This window comes from Mesoplodon mirus, assembly GCF_964341445.2.
Source record: "Mesoplodon mirus genome assembly, chromosome: 14".
Classification (NCBI taxonomy): Eukaryota; Metazoa; Chordata; class Mammalia; order Artiodactyla; family Ziphiidae; genus Mesoplodon; species Mesoplodon mirus.
This window is the reverse complement of record NC_138990.1, coordinates 50,375,943-50,403,368: the sequence shown is the minus strand read 5'-3', so window position 1 is coordinate 50,403,368 and position 27,426 is coordinate 50,375,943. Positions and strand designations below refer to the sequence as shown.

General features: G+C 36.9%; 1 protein-coding gene across 1 annotated transcript in view; it reads right to left on the bottom strand.

Annotated features, from left to right (window-relative positions):
- The window catches only part of BIRC6 (baculoviral IAP repeat containing 6), a 238,845-nt gene that overhangs the window by 197,777 nt on the left and 13,642 nt on the right, over nucleotides 1–27,426 (bottom strand). Inside the window, 4 exon segments of the mRNA XM_082642249.1 lie at nucleotides 1,695–1,806; nucleotides 5,355–5,548; nucleotides 11,856–11,993; nucleotides 14,084–14,265. Of these exon segments, the coding sequence (XP_082498375.1) occupies nucleotides 1,695–1,806; nucleotides 5,355–5,548; nucleotides 11,856–11,993; nucleotides 14,084–14,265 (626 nt within the window).

Sequence of the window (27,426 nt, the reverse complement as noted above, 5' to 3'; positions counted from 1 at the left end):
AATCAGCACCTAATACAGGTAGAAAATTCTAGAAAACCTATGATTTGATCTTTGCAAAAATGGAATACAAGGACTTCCCTGGCGGTCCAGTGGTTAAGACTCCGTGCTTCCAATGCAGGGGGCATGGGTTCAATCCCTGGTCAGGGAACTAAGATCCCACAAGCCGCATGGTGCGGCCAAAAGGAAAAAAAAAAAAAATGGAATACAATGAACAAGAGCTCAACAGAAAAAATATCAAGGCATCACCTAACAGACTGTTTTAGGAAATGACACCAAATAAGAAGGAAGAAGATAAATTATTAGGAAAAATAGTCCCATTCAATCCTTAACTTAGGAAAACATATTCAGTGATTTTAATATTAGCCAGTCCCCAAATAAATCTATCTTTAACTGGGAATTTGACAAACTCTGAATAAAATCTTCAAATATATATAGTTTTCTGATTTAATCTTAGTTTAAGATATTTCAAGAACACTTCAGGATAACAAAGGAATAATCACTCTTAAGATTCTTTATGACAGTAACTTCAATATATTCAAAGCTTAATTTAGTTCTAAAATTAAATATGCATGCTTTATGTAAACTGACATGTAATTATTAGATTTCTCAGCTTCTTTAGCAATGGCAAAACAGTGGTAAGCCAGTCAACATTATTCAGCTGAAGTTTCCTTTAACTGGTTTATTATGCCTATCTAAACTCATTTTTCTTAACTTCCTCTACTTTAGCTCCACGAAGCTTTCTACCATGTCCCATTCTCATGTCTTTTTGTCACACTCATCCTTACCTCTACACCCTCCTCTTTTCCTACATAAAACCATGACTATTTTCCCTGATTAATTCTTTCTCTTTCTAAATAATTTCTTAATCAATTCTTCAATACATATGTATTCAAGTCACACTGTACTACCCACAATGCTGCTTCCATAGTTATCTAATATATGGGTAATTTTTAATCCCAATAAAACTAAAATTTCAAGAGTAACTGCAATGTATTGCTTTTATTGCATTACCCTAACATGTACTACTCTGTTATGAATGCATAAGTCAAAACTGAAAATAAGGGCCTCCCTGGTGGCGCAGTGGTTGAGAGTCCGCCTGCCGATGCAGGGGATACGGGTTCGTGCCCCGGTCTGGGAGGATCCCATATGCCGCGGAGCGGCTGGGCCCGTGAGCCATGGCCGCTGGGCCTGCGCATCCGGAGCCTGTGCTCCGCAACGGGAGAGGCCACAACAGTGAGAGGCCCGCATACCGCAAAAAGGAAAAAAAAAAAAAAAAAAAAAAACTGAAAATAAACACACACCCAGAGAGAATACTTCTCAAGACACAAATCTGGAGAATACTGCCTGTTTGCTGATTAACTGTATACATAAACATATTATATATATCATACTTATCATATACATAATCTGAAAGAAAATAGTTATAAAGCATTAACTCAGTTATTGGTTACTTTTTTTTCTTTTTTAATGTTTTCCCCTTTCATACACAGTATGTGACATAGGAAAGAGCCAGTCAGTATTAAGATCAAAAGTATAAGAACAAAACTCACATTACATATATACACACAAGCACAGAGCCTGGGTGCAGAAAATAGTATAATGACTGAAAAAGTATTAAAATGTTGACAATTTTACTAAAAGCTACAAAGGCTACAAAGTCATATTGAAAAGAAATTTTTGACAGCCTTATTTACCTGATGATAAAATCCAGCTTGAGCCATGGGATCTGGCTGTGCCCATCTATAGCCTACATGAGGCCATGAGGTAAATGTCTCCCGTCTGTTAGCTTCACTATACATCAATGATCTAAAAGTAAACAAACTTTATGTAACCGAAGTTGGGCATCAAATTACAGTGACACTACTATCTACCACTGAAGAAAAAAGTTTACTGGATTATCAACACAAACTGGGAATGTCTAATTACCAATTCAAATTTGTGTTTTAAAAAAAAATGATCAGTTTTAGGAACTTCCCTTGAACAGAGTAGGGGAAAAAGAAACGTGATAAGATAGCTACAACTGATAAACAATTCCCAGGGAGATTAAATTAACCAATGTTGCATAATTAGCAATCAGAGAGCAGAAAATCTGAAAATGTAGAGGCACAGAACCCTACACTTTCATCATGTGACGAGTTTTGCAAAAATGGATAAAACCACAACCAAAGGAATGGTAGTTTTATCTCAACCATATTGAGAAAGTATATTCTAGTTTAGTTTTTTCTTTTTTAAGTAGAAAGCAATTTATATGTTCTTTCTCCAGAGAAATCCTTTTCCAGGAAACTTGTACTCTCCAGGGAATTATCAAAAAAAAAGAAATCTTCACATATGTTTTCATTAAAATACATTAGCTCACTAAGAGTGAACCTGTGACAATACTAGAGTATCTTTTTAAAGGAGACTACCAAAATTAGAAAAAGTCCAAACAGCTTCAAATAAGAAAGGACTGATAAGCAGAGCTTCCTCTTCCTAACACAGAAGGGCAATTGATTTTTAAAAAGAGAGAGAAAGTGGTAAAGGTCACCACAAAGAGACCACAAAAATACTTTCCTTTAAATTCTTCCCTTAAATTAGTACATGGTTTCCTATAATATTGCTAGAGAGCTTTAGGTTTAACTCATAGTTGTGTTCTGATTTGAAAAAAAAGAAAAACAGGCACTTCGCTGGTGGTGCAGTGGTTAAGAATCTACCTGCCAATGCAGGGGACACAGGTTCAATCCCTGGTCCGGGAAGATCCCACCTGTCATGGAGAAACTAAGCCTGTGCGCCACAACTATTGAGCCTGCACTCTAGAGCCCACGAGCCACAACTACTGAGCCTGTGCACCCCAACTACTGAAGCCCATGCACCCTAGAGCCCGTGCACAGCAACTACTGAGCCCATGCGCCGCAACTACTGAAGCCCACGCACTCTAGGGCCTGCGTGCCACAACTACTGAGCCCGCGTGCTACAACTACTGAAGCCCACGCACCTAGAGCCTGTGCACTGCAAAAAGAGAAGCCACCACAATGAGAAGCCCGTGCAACGACCAGTAGTCCCCGCTCACTGCAACTAGAGAAAGCCCTCACGCAGCAACAAGGATCCAACACAGCCAAAAATAAATAAAATTTAAAAAAAATAAAAATTAAAAAAAAATTGTTTAGTTAGAAAAGTTTTATCATCTACAGGCTATAGATGTCTTCAAAAATCTGTGTCAGTCTCAAAACAGAAAACCTGTCCATTTAGTTATATTACCAAACAAAACAGCAATAGCATCCAGTAGACCCTTACTCAAACCTCCAACAGAGTTCATCAAGGTTTTCATAAGGTTCCTAGATTCATATTTAATGAAATAAACACCACAGGCTATATCAAAATTAATACTTTGAGACATTTTAACACCTCCAGAAACACTGACAATGCCATCTAATGAATGCATTTTCTAAAATAAACCATTTATGACAGCTTGCACTGAGTTCTTCAGATACTCTCCTACTGATTGCAAAGAAAATAGCTCTGAAATTATAGTGTCAAGATAGGCATGGCTCTCAGATAAGAAACATTTATTCTAAATACATACTTTTCCTTTTTCTCCCCCTCTCCAGACATATTCCAAAGAATATTTTAATAATAGCCACAGCACATATCATCTGACAGTTATTAAAAATGAAAGTCTCCACATTTTGCCCAAAAGTTAGAGATACAATATTACTATGGAATACAAAAATTCTTTCCCAAATGTTAACAACCAAGAGAAGTTATTTACATAATAATAAAATCACTTAACAAAACAAGGGCAATTGATTAAGCAGTTTCAGTTTACAAAAGGATAAACTAATAAATATCGCAAACTAATATAAGAGCTATACGGGAATTCCCTGGCTGCCCAGGGGTTGAGACTCCGTGCTTTTGCTGCCGGGGGCCCGGATTCAATCCCTGGTCAGAGAACTGGGATCCCACAAGCCACACAGTGCAGCTGGCAGGGAGTGGGGTGGGGGGGGGGCAATACTTAAGATAACATAAGTTAAAGGTTAACTCATTCAGTAATACTTTTGTTACATCATCATGTACTCTTTATAAATGTACTTCAGAAAACAGCATAGGCAGTTACAATTCACATTCAATGAAGGAGTGAAAATGTAAAATGCTACATGGAAAGGGAAATGTGAACTTATCAAAACTGCTAAATTTAATATCTCAGTAAAGCATTTCTGAACTTCAGTACTGATAAATTTTATTTCAAATAACAAATCATTTAAGTTTTTCAGTGAATGCATTACTGACTTTTTAGTTAGTTTTATACAAAGCAGAACTCCAATAAATCTCTAGTGAAGAAAATAATGATTGAGTTGTGGTTTTTTATAATACTGCTTAAATCCAGGGCAGGCAGCATAAAAATCTTAATTCAAAATTGCCCTAAAAAAACAAAAACAGGGCCTCCCTGGTGGCGCAGTGGTTGAGAGTCCGCCTGCCGATGCAGGGGATGCGGGTTCGTGCCCCGGTCTGGGAGGATCCCATGTGCCGCGGAGCGGCTGGGCCCGTGAGCCATGGCCGCTGAGCCTGTGCGTCCGGAGCCTGTGCTCCGCAACGGGAGAGGCCACAGCAGTGAGAGGCCCGCGTACAGCAAAAAAAAAAAAAAAAAAAAAACAAACAAACAAAAAAACCACAAAATTGCCCTTTTTTTTTTTTTTTTGCGGTACGCGGGCCCTCTTACTGTTGTGGCCGAGCCCGTTGCGGAGCACAGGCTCACAGACACGCAGGCTCAGCAGCCATGGCTCACGGGCCCAGCCGCTCTGTGGGATCTTCCCGGACCAGGGCACAAACCCGTGTCCCCTACATCAGCAGGCAGATTCTCAACCACTGCACCAGGGAAGCCCATCCCTAACTGCTTTTTTAACTCTGTTCATTTTTTAAGTAGGAAATAATATATGGCTCTTTTTTGGGGTTTTTTGTTTGTTTGTTTGTTTGTTTTTTATATGGCTCTTATATTCAGATTCTGGCAGAGTCTTTTAATTTACCAAAATTTATGCCAAAGGTCACAAAATTTCATCAAGGCAAAATAATTCATATATATTTAATAATTATAATATTTTTAAATTGACTCAAATATTTACTAAGCAAGTACAAAGATGGAATTTTAAAAATATAGTTTCATAATCCTTTTAAATACTTTCCAGGCACCAAAAGAAATTGTTTAACAAGTCAAGGAGTAGTTTACTTCACTTCAGTACTTTAAGAGAAATAAAAATCTGAGTGGTTTTCAAAAATATTTTGAAATTTTTTAAATCATAATCAAATTTTAAGTTATTCTTTGTTAATCAAAAAACTCATCAATTCAATCTCACTGTCACACCTTTTTATAAGCAAGGCCATACCTGTCCACAGAACGACCTGGCCCCACCCCAAGTTCTGGACGTGCACTAGGTAAGAGGTAAGACAATCTGTCCATCACTGAGGACGCCACAGGTAAGGCAGCAATATTTTGATTTATTTTCTTAAGTTCATTCACAATGGCACTGGCAATGGACTTCAACACATGATGAGGAAGATGAAATGTAACTGTGGCCCACTGAAAGAAAACAGGAGTGTAAGCAAAGGAAAACATACTCAATAGTTTTCACCAAAACCATGACTTATACATTATAAGATAAAGAACTATTTATAGTCTCAAGTGAGTTTACTCCATTAATTTATCATTTAAAGTAAGAACCTGCAATTACATAAAAAATGAAACTAACCATCCTGAAAAAGAAAGTTTAGAACCAAATGGTAGCACATCTTCTTACATATCTCATCCACAATTAAGGATAACTAAAATCATCTGTAGTGAGAAGCTGCTGCATAGCACAAGGAGATCAGCTCAGTGTCTTCTGACGACCTAGAAGGGTGGGATAGGGAGGGTGGGAGGGAAGCTCAAGAGGGAGGGGATATGGGGATATGTGTATACATACAGCTGATTCACTTTGTTGTACAGCAGAAACTAACACAACATTGTAAAGCAATTATACTCCAATAAAGATGTAAAAATAAATTAATTAAAATTAAAATTTTAAATAAATAAAATCATCTGTCATTTTTCACATTCCTCCAGCACATTCACAATGTTAAGCATAAACTAGGCACTTAAATATCTCCACTCATAAATATATAGCTGTACAATTCATCACTACTAGGTTATACAAAGATTTACTTCATATGTTGTATTTTTTGTTGTCACCATAATCCAGCAAATTATCTAAAGCATAGACCTTATTGTCACACAGGCTTGGATTCTAAGCCCAGCTTCTCCATCAACCATGAGACCCTAGTCAAATTAACTTCAATTTCCTACTTCTGTGAAATGGGAAAAAAACAAAAAACTATTCACATAATGTTTTTACAAGAATTCAAGTGAAGATTGGTAGTGTCTAACAGAGTAAGCCTTCAATAAATGTTAACTACAATTATTTAATATTAAAATAATTACTTAAGAAGTTAGACTGCAAAAAATGCTAAGTATTAATCTCCAAGAGAAATGTCTATAAAGTAATTTCATCTTTATATCCTGTTCCTGCTTGCCTATGAATGGTTTCCATTCTGTCTAATACGCTCTAGGCAGCCTACTAAATTACTACTTATCTATATTACTGGAAAAACTTGTGGCCAGAAACATGACTTCAATTACCTAAGAGACAGAGAGAGAGAAGCTCTTACTTTGTTTCTAGACCTAATCTGCTCATAGACCCAGAGCCTCTTGGTTGAAAGGGAGGCCAAATCCCCTTGAGAAAGGATCCTACAACAATGCCCCAACTCTACACTGTAAATCATACTCCAAGCCTTCCCCAAAGGCACCTGTGGACATTCACTGTAGTCACTGTGCACTAGGGAATAGAAAATATTGTGATCTTTCAGGCATCACAAGATAGTAACACTGAACTGACCTAAAACATCACTGTGGTCGACTAGTGAAAGTGGGGACATGATGGTGAAGTGATTGATGGAATTTTGGCCCAAAGCTGTCTCAATGAGCTCTGTGGATCCCCAGACCTATCTTGTAGCTATTTCTCTACTTCCCAAATGTACAACTGGAAGAGAAATAGAATAGGCAATTAGAAAAATTCCTACACTGTTTCTCTGATCCTCTTGGAGTACTACTAAAGTAAGAAAGGCCAAGTGGAAGCCCCTAGAACTTTCATTTTTTTCTACAAAGCTACTAAACAAAAGCAATGCCACATCCTGAGGAAATTTCTGAGATTAATGTCACTATACTAGACCTGAAAGATACAGGGGTAATCAAATTATCTCATCTCCATTTAACTGACCTATTTGGCCCATGCAAATGTAAATGGATCTTGAAGAATGACTGTGGACTGTAAAATCAGGTGATGACTTCAACTGTAGCTGCTGTTCCAGAGGAGGTATTTTTACTGAAGCAAATCAACAAATCCCCTGATATTTTGTAGGTAGCTACAATTCTGTCAAATACTTTTTTGTCTATACTAATTTTTAGGGCCATCCAAAAGTAGACTGCTTCTATCTGGCAGAAACAATAAATCTGCAGTCTTACCCTAGGACTCATGCTTTTTACCATCGTCTAGTCTGCAGAGATCCTGATCAGCCTAACAACCTACAGATCACCACCTTGGTCTACTACATTAGTAACATCACACTAACTGGTCCAGATGAGGGGGAAGTAGCAAGGAACTTAAATGCCTTAGTAAGACACATGCAAGCCAGAGAGAATCAATAATCCCCAGAAAAACTCCGGGTCCTACAACCTCTTTGAAGTTTCTAAAGGTCCAGTAGTCTGGGCATGACAGGATATTTCCTCCAAGGTGAAAGATAAGTTACTATAACTTGTAAAGGCCAACAATGAAAAGAGGCACAATGCTCGGTGGGCCTAAGTGGATTTTGGACCCCAGCGTTCAGCATATTTGAGTATGCTGCTCTAACTCAATCATCAAATAATACATAAGGCACAAGAAGCTCTGTAGCATGTCCAGGCTGAATTGCAAGATGCTCTACCACTTGTACCTTGTGAGCATATTCAATGACACTAGAAGTGTCTGCTGCAAGTAAAGATCCTATCAGGAGTCTCTGGGACAATCACGTAGCAGAACGCTAGGGTAAAGCCATGCCCGCTCCTGTAAATAACTCTTCTCCTTTTGAGAAACAGCTCCTGGCTTCTTAGTAGTCCCTGATAGAAATACTTACCCATGAGACAAATGTCTATGCAATCAGAGTTGTTCACCACAAACTAGGTGTTATCTGACACACCAAACCATAATACTGGGTATGAGGGCTAGCCTTTATTAAGTGGTTTATAAGAAATCAGTCTTGAGAAATCCAAAAGGCAATTCAATTTCAGACCAGTTGAATAATCAAGTAGCTCACATTTCCACAATACCTACTCTTTATGACTCCTTTCTCATTCCACATTGATGGCTTCAGAGGGAACTCCTTATGAGACAATTGAGGAAGAAAACCTTTAGCTGTGACATAGATGGTTCTGCGTATTATGTTGGTACCTCCCAAAGTGGATGGCTGCAGCATCACAGTCCCAATCAGGACAGTGGTGAAGGTGAAATCTTCTCAGTGGTCAGAACTTCAACCAGTTCATCTGGCTGTTCTCTTTGTCTGGACTGAGTTGGCCAGAAGTAAAGGTCCTCAATGATTAATGGACAGTAGCTAATGTTTTGGCTAGATGTTCAGGAATTTGGAAGGATCAGGATTGGAAGATTGTTAACAAGGAAGTCAACGGTTAAGGTCTTTGGACAGACCTCTCAAAATAAACACAGTGTGAAAATATTTGTGAAATACGTGAATGCTCATCAAAAGGCATCCACTCTAAAGGAAATGGGCAAATTATACGCACTATACGAATGTCACTCACCCTCTGGCCATAGCTACTCCAGTGCTTGCTCAATGGACCTGTATGCAAAATGCCATGGCAACAGAGACAGGGGGTATGTACAGGCCCAACATTAATTTCCTCTCACCAGGACTGAGCAGGCTAATGGCAGGTTAACCTGCCAATGACAAATATCAAAGCTGAGGCACCAAATATGACACCATTTTCCAGAAGAAACAGCCAACTATGCAGGTTGATTATATTGGATTCCTTCAGTCACAGACTGGGTAGCAATTTGTCTTCACTGTAATAGACACATATTCCGATGTGCATTTATATGTTCTGCCCACAATGCTCTGCCATAATATTAAACCACTACTGTGGACTAATAGAATGGCTTATGTACCAACAAAGTATTCCATACAACTTTGCTTTTTGCTTCTGACCAAGAAAGCACTTCAAAGGAAAAAAAAAAAAAAAAAAGGCAGCAATGGGCTCTTGCCCATGAAATTGACTGGTCTTACCAGGGTATCATACAGAAGGAGCTGACCTGACAAAAAGGTGTGATGCCTTACCAAAGACTTATCTTCAGTATTAATTGAGAGAGACATCTGAAAGTCTGGAGTTCTACCTTACAGGATTATGTATATGCTTGCAATCAGCAAAAAACACATGACACAGTTTGTCCTAGCAGGGTTGCTATTATATGTAATAATCCATTCACAGACTTTTTTTTTAAGCTTTAGGCTCTAGAGGTCTTGTGTCAAGGAAGGAATGTTCCACCAAGGGTACAATGGTTCCATTGAATTAGGTGTTGATACTGCTAACCAGCAATTTTGGGTTCCTCTTGTCACTGAATCATCAGGCAAAGAAGGTGGTTATTCTACTGGTTGGTATGATGAAAACTGACAAACACAGGGAAATTGGATTGATGCTAAATAACAGGAGCAAGGAGAACTTAATTATAATCCAGGAGATTCTCTAGGGTGCCTCTAAGCTCTTCCACATCTAATAGTAACAGTGAAAGGACAATTACAACTTAACACAGTACCACAGAAGATTTGGATCCTGCAAGAGTGAAGCCTTGAGTCACCTGACCATGTAAAGACACCAGACCAGTTGAGGTGCTGGCTGAGGACAAAGGGAATACGGAATACGTAGGAGAAGAAAGAGGCTGCAAATATCAAATATATCCTCTTGATATTACAGACCATTATAGAACTGAGGGATACAGCAACTATATACATTTTCTTCCCTTATTACATAAATGATAGATGGATATATATTTAGATAGATACAGACACAGAGAGATACACTATTTTACGTAAAAATTTTTGGTTGTAGTTAATTTAGTCTTTAAGTAGCACAGTTCTGTTACCTAAACCCTTGAAACTATAAATTCTAGGAGTAGTTAATATCACCTAGGGATGGATAAAATATCTGTTGGAACTTTGTGTCTGTTCTGGGGACGGGGAGAGAATATCTTCATTTGTAAAAAGGAACAGTACGTCTTGCTAAGTAAAAGCATAATATTTTTGTTGTATGAAAGTTCAAACACATGTAGATGGTACGTATGGAGATGCGGAGGAGCCAAAAGAGTGGCATGTGCCAGTTATGAAACTACTGTCTCTCGGGTCCAAACCTACCCTTTTCTTTCTTCTCCATCATGTTTGGGCTGGGATTCTGTAAACTATTATTTCTTCTTTGCCAACCAGTTTCCTGGCTGTTAAGTTCTGACAAAAGGAACACAGGGTGGAAATTGGAAAGCATGATGAGGGGAGAAAGACTCGCTCCTTGCTATTACTTGTCATTACTATCAATATTGTTTTAGCGAAGGACCTGGTGGCAGCAGTTGATTCTTCTGGTCTTTAGAGGTTTTCTGTTTTGTTTTCTTAGAATTCCCAGGACCAGTTTCACAGAGCTCCCTCAGAGACACTAACATTAGCCTAGTAGCATCTCTCTTCAGAAATCTGAGGCTCAGTTCATCAAGTTCCAATCTCCAAGCTCCTGAGGTACCTACTGGATAACAGCTCCTCCTCAGAAGTCTGAGTCCCAGACCCATGGGGCCTATTCTCTAAGTTTTTAAGTATCTAGGTTCTAAAAATCCTAACCTCTTGTTCCTTCAGACTGAGGTGAGTGCTGATTCCCATAGCTAACATCTGTGTACTACCTCAGGGTTTCCTTTTCACTTTTTTAGTTCTCATACACATATTACGTCAATTCCTTACAATAAATTCTCTCTGTTGAAATACACAGTATGAGTTCTGTTTTACTAAATAAAAATGTCCCATCAATGGAATAAGCATTCATAAAATCATGGTATATCTATAAAAATAAACTTCAACGTAAATATTAGGAAGAATACAGATGATCTATGAGGACTGATATGAAAAGATACTCAAGATACATCCTTCAATGAAAAAAAGCATGGTATATGCTATAATCTGAATGTTTGTGTCCCCCTCAAATTCATCTGTTGAAATTTTACCCCCCAAAGGGGAGGGTTATTAGTAAGTAGGGCCTTTGGGAAGTACTTAAGTCATGAGGGTGGAGTCCTCTTTATAAAAGAGGTTCCAGAGAGATCCCTTGCCTTTTCCACCATGTAAGGACACAGTGAGAAGGTACCAGCTATGACCCAGGAAGAAGGACTTCACCAGAAGAAATATCACTCAGTCGGTGGTATTCCGTTATAGCAGCCCAAACAGACTAAAACAGTACATCACAATATTTTAGTATAATTTCAACTGTACTCGAGAAAAAAAGATATTTATAGATGCAAAAGTTATTTTTAGGAAAATAGCTTTTACCTTCTACCTTTTATACCTTCAATATAAAAATTGTATATGTACTACATTTACAACTTAGAAAAGATGTTAAAAGAAAAACACAGAAAAATTAATGAAATATATCCAAGGATTTAATTCAAAGCACCATCTCCCACAGACATCCTTAGTCATCAATGTGGGGAGGACGGAGAAAGGCCAAAGTATAGAGGTGTTCTTTCTATTATAACCCCAAACAAGGTAATTTTTTTTTAACTTCTTACCTTAGCAACTTTGTGGTTTGCTGCAGTCTCATGAGATGTATTTTTCAAACCATCTTTGAGCTGTGTGATGAACAAATCATAACCCTCCGTACTAGAAATATCTACCTTTTCTAAACATGCAGATAAGAGCTGTTGTGCCTAAATAAAAAAGATGATCACAAAAAATTAACCATAACCAAAAATGTTAAATTCAGATTCTTATACAAATATTTTAATTCTGATAGGTACTACACTAAAGCTTCCTACTTTTACGTTTTTTAAACAAACTTAGTTAAATCAAATAATGACTTGAAGGGCTGTTACAAAATTAAATGAGATAAAGCAACGTATTCAGTGTAGTACCACATAGTAAAGTTTTAGTACATAGAAGCTTTTATAAGCCAAAGCAAGACAGAAAAACTGGTTAAGCTGAAACCATGAACAAAAGTAAAAGAGATAAAAATGTAAAGACATAAATGTAAAGTCCTCCAATGAGCTTTAAATACTCAAACTATGCAAAACCGTTAAGGGGTCACTCACTAAGTCAGCAGGTAATTAAAAAAAAAGCCCTTTGCATTGTTACCCACATATTCAATATGAACTACGTTAATAGAAATATTTGGGCAATATATGGAAAAGAACACATCCACACTAATCCAACCAAACCCAGGACCCCATTCTTTAGGCAAGACAGTAACAAACTAGTGTGATGCAGGAAAGGATGCCTGGGATGGTGGAAGGACTACAAACAATATTACGTGAACAAGAGAGCTGTAATTATTTATGTAGAAAGAAAGAAAACCAGCAACAGATATTATGAGCTGGCAAGGTGGAGGAGGTGGCAGAAGCTGGCTAAATATCTAGCATTTAGGTCAGAGTAGTAGGAAAAACATTGACTTGACGGTCCATTTCATATAAATGTTCAACTATTTGACTGTAATTCTGTAGTTCCTTTTAAAACCCAACAGTTTGATACCATCTTTCATTGTAGGCTACGATGTATATCCTTTATTAAGCTATCACCTGGTCTAAGTTCCTTAAAGTAGGAAAGGAAAAAATGTTCAGTACAAGTAGAAATCATTAATTCTCTGTCCAAAGATTTTAGACATGCCCCCAGATCCAGATATTCTGATGACAAAAAGATGGCTACTCTGTTTTCAGAACTCAAACCTTTAGCAACATGCTTTCAATATTAACATATACTAGATGACTGTGATATGACACTAAATATGAAATCTAAGTAGATATACGTTGGTACTTTTTTTTTTACAAAAAGCCTTCCAAAGAGGGAATAAAACATCTAAACTGCACTTAAAATTCACACATTAACACTTTTCATGTCCTAAAAATGGGAAATATGCTATATTGATTTTTATCAATTAATCATCAGTCTGCCAAATGCAAAACAATTAATAATCAACAACTTGGGATGAAGGCAAATAATATCCCACTTTATTAGCGTGTACAGCATTATAATCTTTTATATTCTGAGATGATTCAAAATCTGATAAATCCGAAAAATGTACTTTCAAATTACATGATATGAACATCAACTCACACAAAAGGATTTAAGTTAGGATAGACTTACAAATTAAGTAATGAATATGTAACACAGAAAAATACATATAGCTAAAATTTTAAACTGGAATTGTTAATGACACATAGCAAAGATTACTGGTTGTCCATTACTATTTATTCCTTCTTTTTTAATATTAAAGAAAAAAGAACCACCTCAGCTTAATGTGGCCATGTGACTGAATTCTGGCCAATGGAGTAAATATGAAAAGGGCATATATGAAAGAGTTTGTAAAAGAGAACAAGAAAAAGGAAGGAGGGGAAGAGAGGGAAGGAAAGGATGAGGGAGGTAGGTGAAAGGAAAAGGAGAGAAAGAGGGTGGGTAATACTAGTGTGCTCCCCTGGCCTTTTTTGCCCACCTTTTCCTTAAGACTGGGAAGTAATGAGACTTGAAGCAGCTGTCTTGGACTCAGGAAATGGAAGCTAAGTGTTGAGGCAAACAAAGCTGTCCCTATAACTTAGCCCAGTACTGTTACTGGAAAGAAACTATCTTGTTTAAGCCATTGTATTTTGGGGCCTCTGTTACAGTGGTATAACCTGTACAGTTCATACTTCTTTGTTTTTATAGGGATACATATATAATATCCTCAAAGGACAACCTAATTTCATTTAACAGCTAGTAAGTCTGAAACTACATTAAGTAGAAAAGCATATTGATACTTATTTCAACTTACCTCTGTGACAGGTAATTCAAGCTGAACCACATCATCCTGCTTTGAAACTGGAGTTTGCAGAGCAGTGTCTAACAACAAGATTCCATTAAGGTCCTTTCTACACCCTACTGCATAATCATCCACAAAAATAACTTTATCCACAGCAGAAATATACTGACATTTCACCTGTCCACCTGGTTTAGCTGTTAAAAGAACAAAAATTAAACACTTAAGATTTTAAGACCAAAAGTTCATTTAAAATAAATGTTTACATGGCAACTAAAAATATAATAAGCTTTGGCTGAAAAAAACTGCTCTAAAGGACATTAGAACTGATAAATTGGAATATGTACTGTAGCTTAAAGTAACAATATGAAATTATCAGAACTTGAAAACTATATTGCTGTTATAAGAGAATATCATTATTCTTAGAAATACACATGGAAATAGTAAAGGGTAAAGGAACATGATATACGCAACCTATTCACAAGAGAGCAAAAGTAATATGTATGTATGTGTGAGGGAATGATAAGCAAATGTGGTAAAATATTTAAAATTAAAATTAGTGAAACTGGGGGTTTCCCTGGTGTCACAGTGGTTAAGAATCCACCTGCCAATGCAGGGGACACGGGTTCGAGCCCTGGTCGGGGAAGATCCCACATGCCGCGGAGCAACTAAGCCCGTGCACCACAACTACTGAGCCTGTGCTCTAGAGCCCACGAACCACAACTACTGAAGCCCGTGTGCCTATAGCCTGTTCTCCGCAACGAGAAGCCACCGCAATGAGAAACCCGTGCACCGCAATGAAGAGTGGCCCCCACTCACATAACTAGAGAAAGCCAGCACGCAGCAACGAAGACCCAATGTGGCCTAAAATAAATTAAAAAAAATAAAATATATAAATTTAAAAAAATTAGTGGACCTGGGTAAAGGCTGTAGAGAAGTTCTTTGTACTACACTACTTCAAAATAAAGTGTTTGGAAAAAATTTTTAAATATTCAATACTGTACAACATTGTAAATCAACTATACTTCAATTAAAATAAATAAATACTCAATATTTTCTTTACGTCTTTTTTTCTTTTTTTCCAAAAGTCATTAAGCATAAAGTCAATGTGGACAGTTTCTAGGTAACTACCTCAAAAGTTCTTTAGGGCTTTTATGTCTGAGATAAAAGTATGGAAAATGGTTATAACCTAAGCTAAGAGAACTAGTAAAGTCTCTAGTTCAACTACCACTGAAAAAACAGTCAACTATCACTGACAATCAATGTCCCCTGAAGTTTCTGCTAAATCAATTTCAGAAGAGTATTTTAACAGAAATAAAATTTCTCAGAATAAATTAGAGTAGAATTTCAAGCAGTATTACAAAAGACAGCAAAACATAGAAGCTTTAAATACCAAAAAGTATTGGAAAAGATAACATCAATTTCTACATTTTAATTTATAAGAGATTTATAAGGAGACTAATGTTAAGTATTCTGCCATGAATACACAGTCTCTGTAAAAAAGACTTGAAAGAATGATCAACTGTGAAATTTTATTGCACTAATGAAGAAACTTCTCTGGGAGCAAGCAATCCTGCTGCCAGTATACCTTATTCTAAACCCCCACCAGGACGCTACAGAACATTCCTGATAGTAGTACGATTATTGTCTAGTGATACAAAAGCGGAAAAGAGGAGATAAATCAGGGTCCTACTCATCAATCTATAGGACAACTATAAAACATGTTATAATCAATGAATATTAGGGTTGGCTTTCTTAATCCCAGATTATTACAGCTCTCTCAAGCTCCTGGAGACATTACATAACTGATTAGGAACTAATGCATTATCTACATAAAACCAAGAAAAATTCATGGAATTTCTATAGTTCATTCCCAGATCTTTTGGTTTGAAATATATGTTAGCATATAGGAAAATAATCTCTGTAATACAATAAAACAGGAATATTTACCTAGCACTTTTGATCTCTAGGTAAAATCACAAGAAATCATACACATTATAGGAACTGAGTAAAATTATGTAAGAACTTGTAAAGATAGTTTCAAAACTCATTAACTAGTTTTTGAAAATAGACTATTCTTTTTTTACAGCAGTTTTAGGTTCACAGCAAAACTGAGCAGAAGGCAGAGATTTCCCATATGTGCCATGCCCCCCCCACATAACTATAAAATTTTTAAAAACAAAACTACAAATTCTGTTTTATTGTTTTCGGGATAGGTAATTAGGTAAGGAACTGTAAAAACCATTATTTTGTGAAAAGTTTCCCAGAGAGGTATAAAATGTGAGAATCTACACAAAGGTTTTCAACTCAGTTTCCATGCAACCCTAGAATTCCATATAATGTCACTAGAAATTCCTCAATAGGTCATGACAAAAAAAAGTCAACACTTTTTTGGAACTTCTTATACTATACAATATTAGCACTCAAAGTAATGCACAGTGACCAAGCAGCCTTATTGGCAATTTCTTCAGAGGTCTTCCAGGCCCACAGAGCAGCATGTAATAGGACCATGTTTATTCAGATGAGTCCATTCCCGATTTTTTGACCTAAGTTACAGAAGACCATTTGTAAGCGGTGACTTGCTGTACTACACACCGGAAAGACAGTAAACTTATTATCAGCCATACTACCCCAAAGGCTCTTTGAGTTCGTATGACCTCATCTTAACTAATTACATTAGCAAAGACCCTATCTCTAAATAAGGTCACAATCTGAGGTCCCATGTGCACATGAATTATACAACCCACACAAACTCTTTCTCTGAATCTTTTACTCAGCCTGAGAACTTTATTTCGAGAAAAAGAGCTTTGCTAATGTAGGCTGATAGTACGCTCAAGATTTGATTTACATCTGTCCCTAAACAAGTTCTAGATTTCTGTGAAGAAAAAATATCCTGCAATGAACAAAGAATATTTTATGGAACTTTTCACCTTCTAGCACGTTTGGGCACGTCTTTTCTTACTTAACAAGAAATAAGACCAAAGACACAAAATTCTCTAACTTGGGATAAAAATGAAATCCATGTGTGCTTAAGTCTGACCCAGAACTGAGTATTTGTACAGCAAAAAAACAAGCATAGGTTTCACAATGAGAGGTAACAATCGACATTTTTTAGTTATAAGAATAACAATTTGGGGGCTTCCCTGGTGGCTCAGTGGTTGAGAATCTGCCTGCCAATGCAGGGGACACGGGTTCGAGCCCTGGCCTGGGAAGATCCTACATGCCGCGGAGCAACTGGGCCCGTGAGCCACAATTACTGGGCCTGCGCGTCTGGAGCCTGTACTCTGCAACAACAGAGGCCGCGAGAGTGAGAGGCCTGCGCACCGTGAAGAAGAGTGGCCCCCACTTGCCACAACTAGAGAAAGCCCATGCACAGAAACGAAGACCCAACACAGCCACAAATAAGTAAATAAATATATTTTTAAAAAAAGAATAACAATTTTAAGTGCATAAAGGTTCATAAAAGAGATGAAACCAAGAAACCTATGTTCGAGCCAGGATGTGTCACTCAGTAAGAAAACATCTTTCCAAAGGTTTGTATGAAATTGTCTCTTAAGTTATATGTTTATTCATATTGCTTTGTTCCATGGTTTTAGTAGTATTACTATACAACACTGTCGATAAATTTTAATGCTGCAAATAACATTAACAAAAAACTTACAGGGCTTCTCTGATGGTGCAGTGGTTAAGAATCCACCTGCCAATGCAGGGGACACTGGTTCGAGCCCTGGTCCGGGAAGATCCCACATGCCGTGGAGGAACTAAGCCCATGCGCCACAACTACTGAGCCCACGTGCCACAACTACTGAAGCCCACACACCTAGAGCCCGTGCTCCGCAACAAGAGAAGCCACCACAATGAGAAGCCCACGCACCACAACAAAGAGTAGCCCCTACTCGCCCCAACTAAAGAAAGCCTGCACGCAGCAACAAAGACCCAATGCAGCCAAAAATAAATAAATAAATTTATAAAAAATAAAAAACTTATAACCTGTACTTAAACTAAAACTCCCAAGTTTACCTTTAAAAAACTTAAGTCCCATTTTGGCATAAGTCAGTTATTTAATAGAAATTTATTTTGTTTGCCTTATGAGCTTAAAATGTCTGAAAATAAATTTCTCAAAGAAAGATAAGTCATGCTTAACTAATGTTTAAATTTTCAAGAAAAGTCAGCTAAAAAGTCATTTTTGGTTTTTAAATACAGGGGAAAAACTCTTACACCTACCCTCTACCACATGTTACACCTTGTTAGAATTTTCTATAGAAGATACTTGTAAAATGACTTTGAACCCTACATGGATAAAGTTTAAAAAGAAATTCAAGCAGAAAATTCTAATAGAAGAAACACTCAAATTTCCTCCAACTATACCAGAGATCAGCAAGCTTCTTATAAAAAGGTCAGATAGTAACTATTTAAGGCCTCACAAGACATATGGTCTTTCTCACAATTACTCAACTCTGCCACTGTAGTGCAAAAGCAACATGTAAATAAACCGGTATGTATGTGTTCCAGTAGCATTTTATTTGCAAAATCAGGAAACAGGTTGAGAGCTACCGAGGTGGCAGGCCATAGTTTGCAGACTCCTGCCTGACACTAATGACTTGCATTAGTACAGATTTTCTTTTGGGGCAGGGGAAATTTCACAAAAATAGTAGGTTAAAAATTCACAGCCAGACACAGTAAGCTGCTGAAAACTAACACAGAAAAATCTTGAAAGCAACCAGAGGATATGTTACATACAAGCAAGTAATAATTACAATAAAAGCACATTTATCATTAAAAACCATGGGGGCTTCCCTGGTGGTGCAGTGGTTAAGAGTCCACCTGCCGATGCAGGGGACACGGGTTCGTGCCCTGGTCCAGGAAGATCCCACATGCCGCAGAGCAGCTAGGCCTGTGAGCCATGGCTGCTGAGCCTGCGCGTCCAGAGCCTGTGCTCCGCAACGGGAGAGGCCACAACAGTGAGAATCCCGCATACCGCAAAAAAAAAAAAAAAAAAAAAAAAAAAAAAAGCAGAAAGAGAAAAAAATAGAGGAAAAAAGAGGAAACAAATAAATAATCAACTGGAGTATCTAAATCAAAATATCAACAATTACATTAAACATAAATGGCCTAAGTATGCCAATGAAAAGATACACTGAATTTAAACACGCACACACACACACACACACACACACACAAGCCAATTCTATGATGTCTACAAGAAACTTTTACCATTCTAAAAGGGTAAAAGGATGGAAAAAAGATATATCATGCAAATGTTATCAAAGAAAGATGGAATAGTTATATTTAGATCAGCCAATGATCATAACAAAGAAAATCACCAGGAATAAATGAGGACATTACATGATAAAAGGGTCAGTTCATGAAGAACAAAAAGCAATCCTAAATATATATACATGTAGGAGAACTCCAAAATACATTCAGCAAAAATTAACAGAACTGAAGGGAGAAATAGAAATCCATAAATACAGTTGAAGACTTCAACTTTCAGTAGTTGACAGAACTAATAGATAGAAAACAGTACCATCAGAAAAAAAAAAAAAAGAAAAAAGAAAACAGTACCATCAACCCATGACATTTTAAAAATATTCCACCTATCAACAGTAGAATGCATATTCATTTCAGGTGCACACTGAACATTAATCAAGACATATCATATCCTGGATCATAAAACAGACCTTAATATGCAAGAAGTGAAGTTAAAAGTATGTTCTCTGAGAGCCCAGAAATAAACCCATACACCTCCGGGTCAATTAATCTTCAACAAAGGACGTAAGAATATACAATGGGAAAAAGACAGTCTCTTCAGCAAGTATTGGGAAAGTTGGATGGCCACATGTAAATCAATGAAGTTAGAACACACCCTCACACCACACACAAAAATAAACTCAAAATGGCTTAAAGACTTAAATATAAGACATAACACCATAAAACTCCTAGAAGAGATCATAGGGAAAATATTCTCTGAAATAAATCATACCAATGTTTTCTCAGGTCAGTCTCCCAAGGCAACAGAAATAAAAGTGAAAATAAACAAACAGGACCTAATCAAACTTATAGGCTTTTGCACAGCAAAGGAAACCATAAACAAAACAAAAAGACAACCTATGAACTAGGAGAAAATATTAGCAAATGATGTGACTGACAAGGGCTTAATCTCCAAAATATACAAGTAGCTCATACAACCCAATCGAAAAATGGGCAGAAGACCTTAATAGACATTTCCCCAAAGAAGAAATACAGATGGCCAATAAGCACATAAAAAGATATTTAACATCACTAATTATTAGAGAAATGCAAATCAAAACTACAATGAGGTACCACCTAACACTGGTCATAATGGCCATCATTAAAAAGTCTACAAATAACAAATGCTGGAGAGGGTGTGGAGAAAAGGGAACCCTCTTACACTGTTGGCGGGAATGTAAATTGGTGCAGCCACTAGGGAAAACAGTATGGAGGTTCCTCAAAAGACTAAAAACATAATTACCATATGATTCAGCAATCCCACTCCTGGACATATATCCAGACAAAAATTATTCAAAGATACATGCACCCCTATGTTCACAGCAGCACTATTCACAATAGCCAAAACATGGAAACAACCTAAATGTCCAGCAAAAGATGAATGGATAAAGAAGATGTGGTACATAGATACAATCAAATACTACTCAGCAATTAAAAAGAACAAAATAACGTCATTTGCAGCAACAGGGATTCAACTAGAGATTATCGTACTAAGTGAAGTAAGTCAGAAAGAGAAAAACAAAATACCATATGATATCACTTATATGTGAAATTTAAAATATGACACAAATGAACCTATGTATAAAACAGAAACAGACTCACGGACACAGAAAACAGACTTGTGGTTGCCAAGGGGGAGGGGATTGGGGGAGGGATGGGGGCAGCAGATGTTAGCTATTGTATACAGAATGGATAAATAACAAGGTCCTACTGTACAGCATGGGAAACTATATTCAATATCCTATGATAAACCATAATGGAAAAGAATATTTAAAAGAAGAATGTATATATGTATAACTGAATCACTTCAGTGTACAGCAGAAATTAACACAATGTTGTAAAACAACTATACTTCAATAAAACAAACAAATAAGCAAAAAGTATGTTCTCTGACCACAATGGATTTAAGTAGAAATCAGTAACAGAAATATAATGGGAAACCTCTAAATACTTGTAAATTAAACAACATACTTCTAAATAATCTTTAGGTCAATGAAGAAGTCTAAACATTTTTAAAAGAATGAAAATGAGGGAGTTCCCCATGGTCTAGTGGATGGGATTCGGTGCTTTCACTGCCGTGACCTGGGTTCAATCCCTGTTGGGGAACTGATACCCCACAAGCTGCAGCACAGTCCAAAAAAAAAAAAAGAATGAAAATGAAAATATAATATCAAAACATGTCATATGAAGCTAAAACAGGGACTTCCCTGGCGGTCCAGTGGTTAAGAATCCGTCTTCCGGGGCTTCCCTGGTGGCGCAGTGGTTGAGAGTCCGCCTGCCGATGCAGGGGACATGGGTTCATGCCCCGGTCTGGGAAGATCCCACATGCCGTGGAGCGGCTGGGCCCGTGAGCCATGGCCACTGAGCCTGTGCGTCCGGAGCCTGTGCTCCGCAACGGGAGAGTCCACAACAGTGAGAGGCCCATGTACCGCAAAAAAAAAAAAAAAAAAAAGAATCCGTCTTCCAATGCAGGGGACGCGGGTTCAATCCCTGGTCGGGGAACTAAGATCCCACATGCCACAGGGCAACTAAGCCCTCATGCCACAACTACTGAGCACACGGGCCACAACTAGAGAGCCTGCGGGCCACAACTAGAGAGAAGCCCATGCACCACAACGAGGAGCCCACATGCCGCAACTGAGACCCAATACAGCCAAAAATTAAATAAATAAATACATAAATAATTTTTAAAAACAAAAGAAGCTAAAATAGTGATTAGAGTAAAATTTATAGGAATTGAATGCTTATACTGGGGTGAGGAAGGAGGCCTTAACTCAATAACCTAAGCTTCCTACTTAAGAAAACCAGAAAAAGAGCAAAAGGAAAGAAACAATAAAGATAATAGCAGAAATCAGTGGAAGTGAAAATAGAAAAACACAGAAAATCAATATAAGCAAAAACGAGTTCTTTGAAAAGATCAATGAAATTTATAAAGCTGTAGCAAGACTGGCAAAGAAAAAAAAAAGAAGACATAAATTACCAATAATATCAGGAATGAAAGAGGAGCTAGACGACAGATCCTGCAGACATCAAAAGATAAATAATACTATGAACATCTCTATGCACATAAATTTGACAACTTAGGTCATCAAAATAAATAAATTTGACACTACAAATGTTAAGAAGATAACCGAGGAATAATACGGGTAGATCTATACACATAAATTTTGAAACAGAAGTGAGATTCTTTAAAAACCACAAACTACCAAATTATCCAAAATGAAACAGATAATCTAAATTAAGGAAAGTGAATTCACAGTTTAAAACTTTTCAAAGAAATCTCCAGGCTTACCTGATTTCTCTGGAGAACTTAAAAAGTAACACCAATTCTACACAATCTCTTTCAGGAAACAGAAGAAGAGGGAACACTTCCAAACTCATTTTATGAGGCCAGATTTAACCTGATATCAAAACTAGAAAAAGACAGTACAAAAAAAGAAACTGCATACTATTATTCCTCACGCAGATTGATGCAAAAATCCTCAACAGAATAAAAGCAAATGGAGTTTAGCAATATATAAAAATAACAATACACCAGGACCAAGTAGGGTTATTTATCCCAGGGATGCAAAACTGGTTCAATATTCAAAAATCAATCAATGTAAGCTATCATGATAATTGCTTAAAGAAGAAAAACTACATAATCAACTCAGCAGATGCATTTGGCAAAATACATCTTTTCATGATTTAAAAAAAAAAAAAGCCCTCAGCAAATTAAAAGGTAATTTCCCCAATCTGATAAAGGACGGCTACAGGAAGTCTACCACTATCAAACACTTAATGGTAAAAGACTGAACACTTTCCCCCTAAGATCACGAACAGGACAAGGATATTACACTCTCACCACTCTTATCCAATATCATAATGGAAGATCTAGCCACTGCAATAAGAAATGGAGAACCAGACAGATAAGAAAGGAAGAAATCAAACTGTCCCTATTCACAGATAACATGACTACCTATGCAGAAAATCCCAAAGAATCTAAAAAACAAACAAAAACTCCTAGAGCTAACGAGTTGAGCAAGGTTTCACTGAACAAAGTCAATACACAAAAATCAAACAACTGTATTTCTATATACTAGCAATGATCAATCTGAAACCAAAATTTACCCACAAAATTAAGTCTACAAGAGCTCTAAAAACATAAAATAAAATACTTAGATATATATCTAACAAAAGGTATACAGAATATGTATGCTGAAAAGTACAAATGACCAGGGAAAGAAATCAAAGAAGAGCTAAATAAAACCATGGTCACGGAATGGAAGAATCAACATAGCAAAGATGTCCTCTATAAATGTAATGCAATTTCAATCAAAATCCCAGCAGTTTTGAGATATAGATAAACTGAGTCCAAAATAATTTGAAAAGGCAAAGGAACTGGAATAGCCAAAACAATTTTGATAAAGAATAAAGCTGGACAAATCACATTATATGACTTTAAGACCTGCTATAAAACTTATATTACCACAAGAATGTGTGCTACTGGAAAATGGATAGACACATTAGACCTATGGAACAGAACAGAATCCAGAGACAGAACTGCATAAACATGACCATCTGATTTTTTTAATGACTTTTTTAAATTGTGGTAAATTATACATTACATAAAACTTACCATTTTAACCATTTCTAAGTGTACAGTTCAGTGGCATTGAGTGCATTCATGTTTTGCAGCCATCACCACCACCCATCCACAGAACTCTTTCCATCTTGCAATACTGAAACTCTATAACCATTGACACTAACTCCCCACCTCCATCCCTATAGAGCCTGGCAACCACTATTCTACTTTCTTCTGTCTCTATGAAATTGACTAAGTACCTCATGTAAGTGGCATCATATTTTGTGACTGGCTTATTTCACTGAGCATAACGTTTTCAAGGGTCATCCATGATGTAGCATGTGTCAGAATTTCCTCCCTTTTTAAGGCTAATATTTCATTGTATACATACACCATATTTTGTTTATCCATTCATCCACTGATAGACACTTGGGTGGCATCTACTTCTTGTCTAGCTGGGAATAATGCCACTGTGAACATGGCATACAAATGTTTCTTCAAGATCCTGCTTTCAATTCTTTATACCCAATACTCAAATGCAGAATTTCAAGTTCATACAGTAATTTGTAATTATTTGAGGAACTGTATTACTCAAATGTGGAACTGCAGGTTCATCTGGTAATTTTTAATTATTTGAGAAACCTCATACTGTTATCTACAATGGCTGCACCATTTTATATTCCCACCAGTATGGCAAAAAGGTTCCAATCTCTATATATCCTTGCCAACACTTACTCTTCTTTTTTCTTTTTTGATAATAGCCATCCTAATGGGTGTGAAGTGATACCTCATTGTGGGTTTGATTTGCATTTCCCTAATGATTAACAATGCTGAGCATCCTTTCACGTGCTTGTTGGTCATTTGTTTATCTTCTTTGGAGAAATGTCTATTTAAGTCCTTTGCTCATTCTTTAACCAGGCTATTTGTTTTTTGCTGTTGTTGAGTTGCTTCTCTGTAATTGTCTAAATATATCTGGCTATATCTCTGGATATCTGATTGGCAAATATTTTCTCACCTTCTGTGTTTTGCCTTCTTACTCTCTTGATAGTATCCTTCAATGTGCAAAAGTTTTTCATTTTGATGAAGTCCAATTTGTCTATTTATTCTCTGGGTGTCTGTGCCTTTGGTATCATATCCAAGAAATCACTGTCATATCCAACATCTTGAAGCTTTTCTGCTTTGTTTTCTTCTAAGAGCTTAAGAGTTATAGCTCTTACATTTAAGTCTTTGATCCATTTTGAGTTAATTTTTGTATATGGTGTTTTGTATATGTTTGACTGTGGTATATATGATTGTATAATGGTCGAACTTCATTCTTTTGCATGTGGATATCCAGTTTTCTCAGCACTATTTCTTAAAGAGATCGTCCTTTCCCCCTTTGGATGGTCTTGGCCTCCTTGTCAAAACTCATTTGACCACATATGTAAGGGGTTACTTCTGTGCTCATTAGTCCATCAGTCTTTATGTCTGTCTATGCCAGAACCACATTGTTTTGATTACTGTAGCACTGTAGTAATAAATTTTGAAATCAGCAAGTGTGAGTTCTCCAACATTTTTCTTTTTTTTTTTTTTCAAGAATGCGTTGGCTATTTGGGGTCCCTTGAGATTCCATACAAATTTTAGGATGGATTTTTCTATTTCTACAAAAAAAGTCATTGGGATTTTGATAAGGATTGCAATCTGTACACAGCTTTGGGTAGTACTGACTTCTTAACAATATAGAGACAATACCAAATGCTGGCTAGGATGCAGAGCAAGTGGAACTCATAAATTTCTAATGGAAATGCATAATGGCACAGCCACACTAGTTTGACAGCTTCTTATAAAGTTAAATATACACTTACCAAATGGCCTTGCAATCCCACTTCTATGTATTTACCCTAGAGACATAAAACCTTTATTCACACAAAAACTTGTACTCAGTTGTTTATAACAGTTCTATTCATAATTATCAAAAGCATGTCCTCCCAAAAGTGACTGACTAAATAAATGGTGATACATTCATATGATGGAATACTATTTAGCAATAAAAAGGAATGAACTATGGATACATGTAACAACTTGATGATTCTCACAGGCTTTATGCTATGTGCAAAAAGTCAGTATCAAAAAGTTACATACTGGGTTTCCCTGGTGGTGCAGTGGTTAAGAATCCGCCTGCCAAAGCAGGGGTCACGGGTTCAAGCCCTGGTCCAGGAAGATCCCACATGCCGCAGAGCAACTAAGCCCGTGCGCCACAACTACTGACCCTGTGCTCTAGAGTCCACGAGCCACAACTACTGAGCCCACGTGCCACAACTACTGAAGACCGTGCTCCACAAGGGAAGCCACAGCAGTGAGAAGCCCACACACTGCAACAAAGAGTAGCCCCCGCTTGGTGCAACTAGAGAAAGCCCACGCACAGCAACAAAGACCCAACGCAGCCATACATACATACATAAAGTTGCATGCTGTAGGGTTCCATTTCCATACATTCTAGAAAAAACAAAACTAACAGTACAGAGAACAGATCAGTGATTACCAAAGGTTGGGGCTGGGTGGGGGAGGCTAACTACAAACGGACACCAAAGTGGATACCACAGGGAACTTTTCAGGTGTTGAAACTGCCCTGTATCCTGATTGTGGTGATGGTTACATGAATCTATGCATGTATTACTAGTATACACACATAAAAGGCCATTTACTATAATCATTAATCAAAATTTATTTTTAAATTATATAAAAGAATAAAGACATAGGAAAATATTTACAATACAGTTTTAACAAAGTAAAGGGAGGAAACAGTTCATAACATATCTTACCATCCAAGTTCTATAAAAGTATATTAAATAATAGAAAAAGACAAAAAGAACCTGTTACACACCAAAATGCTAAGACTGGCCATCTCCAGGCAATGAAACCATAGGTAACTGCACTTTCCCTTAGTCTATCTGATGTCCTATAATAAGGTAAGTCACTTTTAAAATGGAAATTTTCAAAGGAAGAAGATTGCAGGGTTTTTTTAATTAGTTATCAATTTTAATACCCACATTAAGAAATAGTCAACTCTTTAAAAATACACCATCCATGTGCATCCCTATAAAACTTTGAAAAATACTATCAGAAATACATTATCTTTGCAAACTGACACAACGCACTGTAAAAGTCCATGTCCACTGAGATATCATCAGACTTCAATGCTTAAAATAGTCTACCATAACATACAAACATACAAATATCATTCAAAGTCAATAAAGAGGGTGCAAAATTAATGTTAGGTTCTTATAAAGCCCTTAAAATTTAATTAAAGTTACCAAAATAAAATCATTTAACAAAAATTGTTAGTATACTTGTATTATTCAAAGCCAAAATGAGTATTCCTATAAAAGAGAACTTGGTGCAAAGCAAAGGAAGTTTGGGAAAGTTCAGTGGCTAGGTCATGAAGAAAAAGTAACAAATGGATAAAATATAAAGCAGGGATAGTATTATTCCAAGCAGGAAAACCAACATCTACCTAAACATGGAAGAGGTTCTCCGAAATATACAGAATTATTGGAATTAAGAG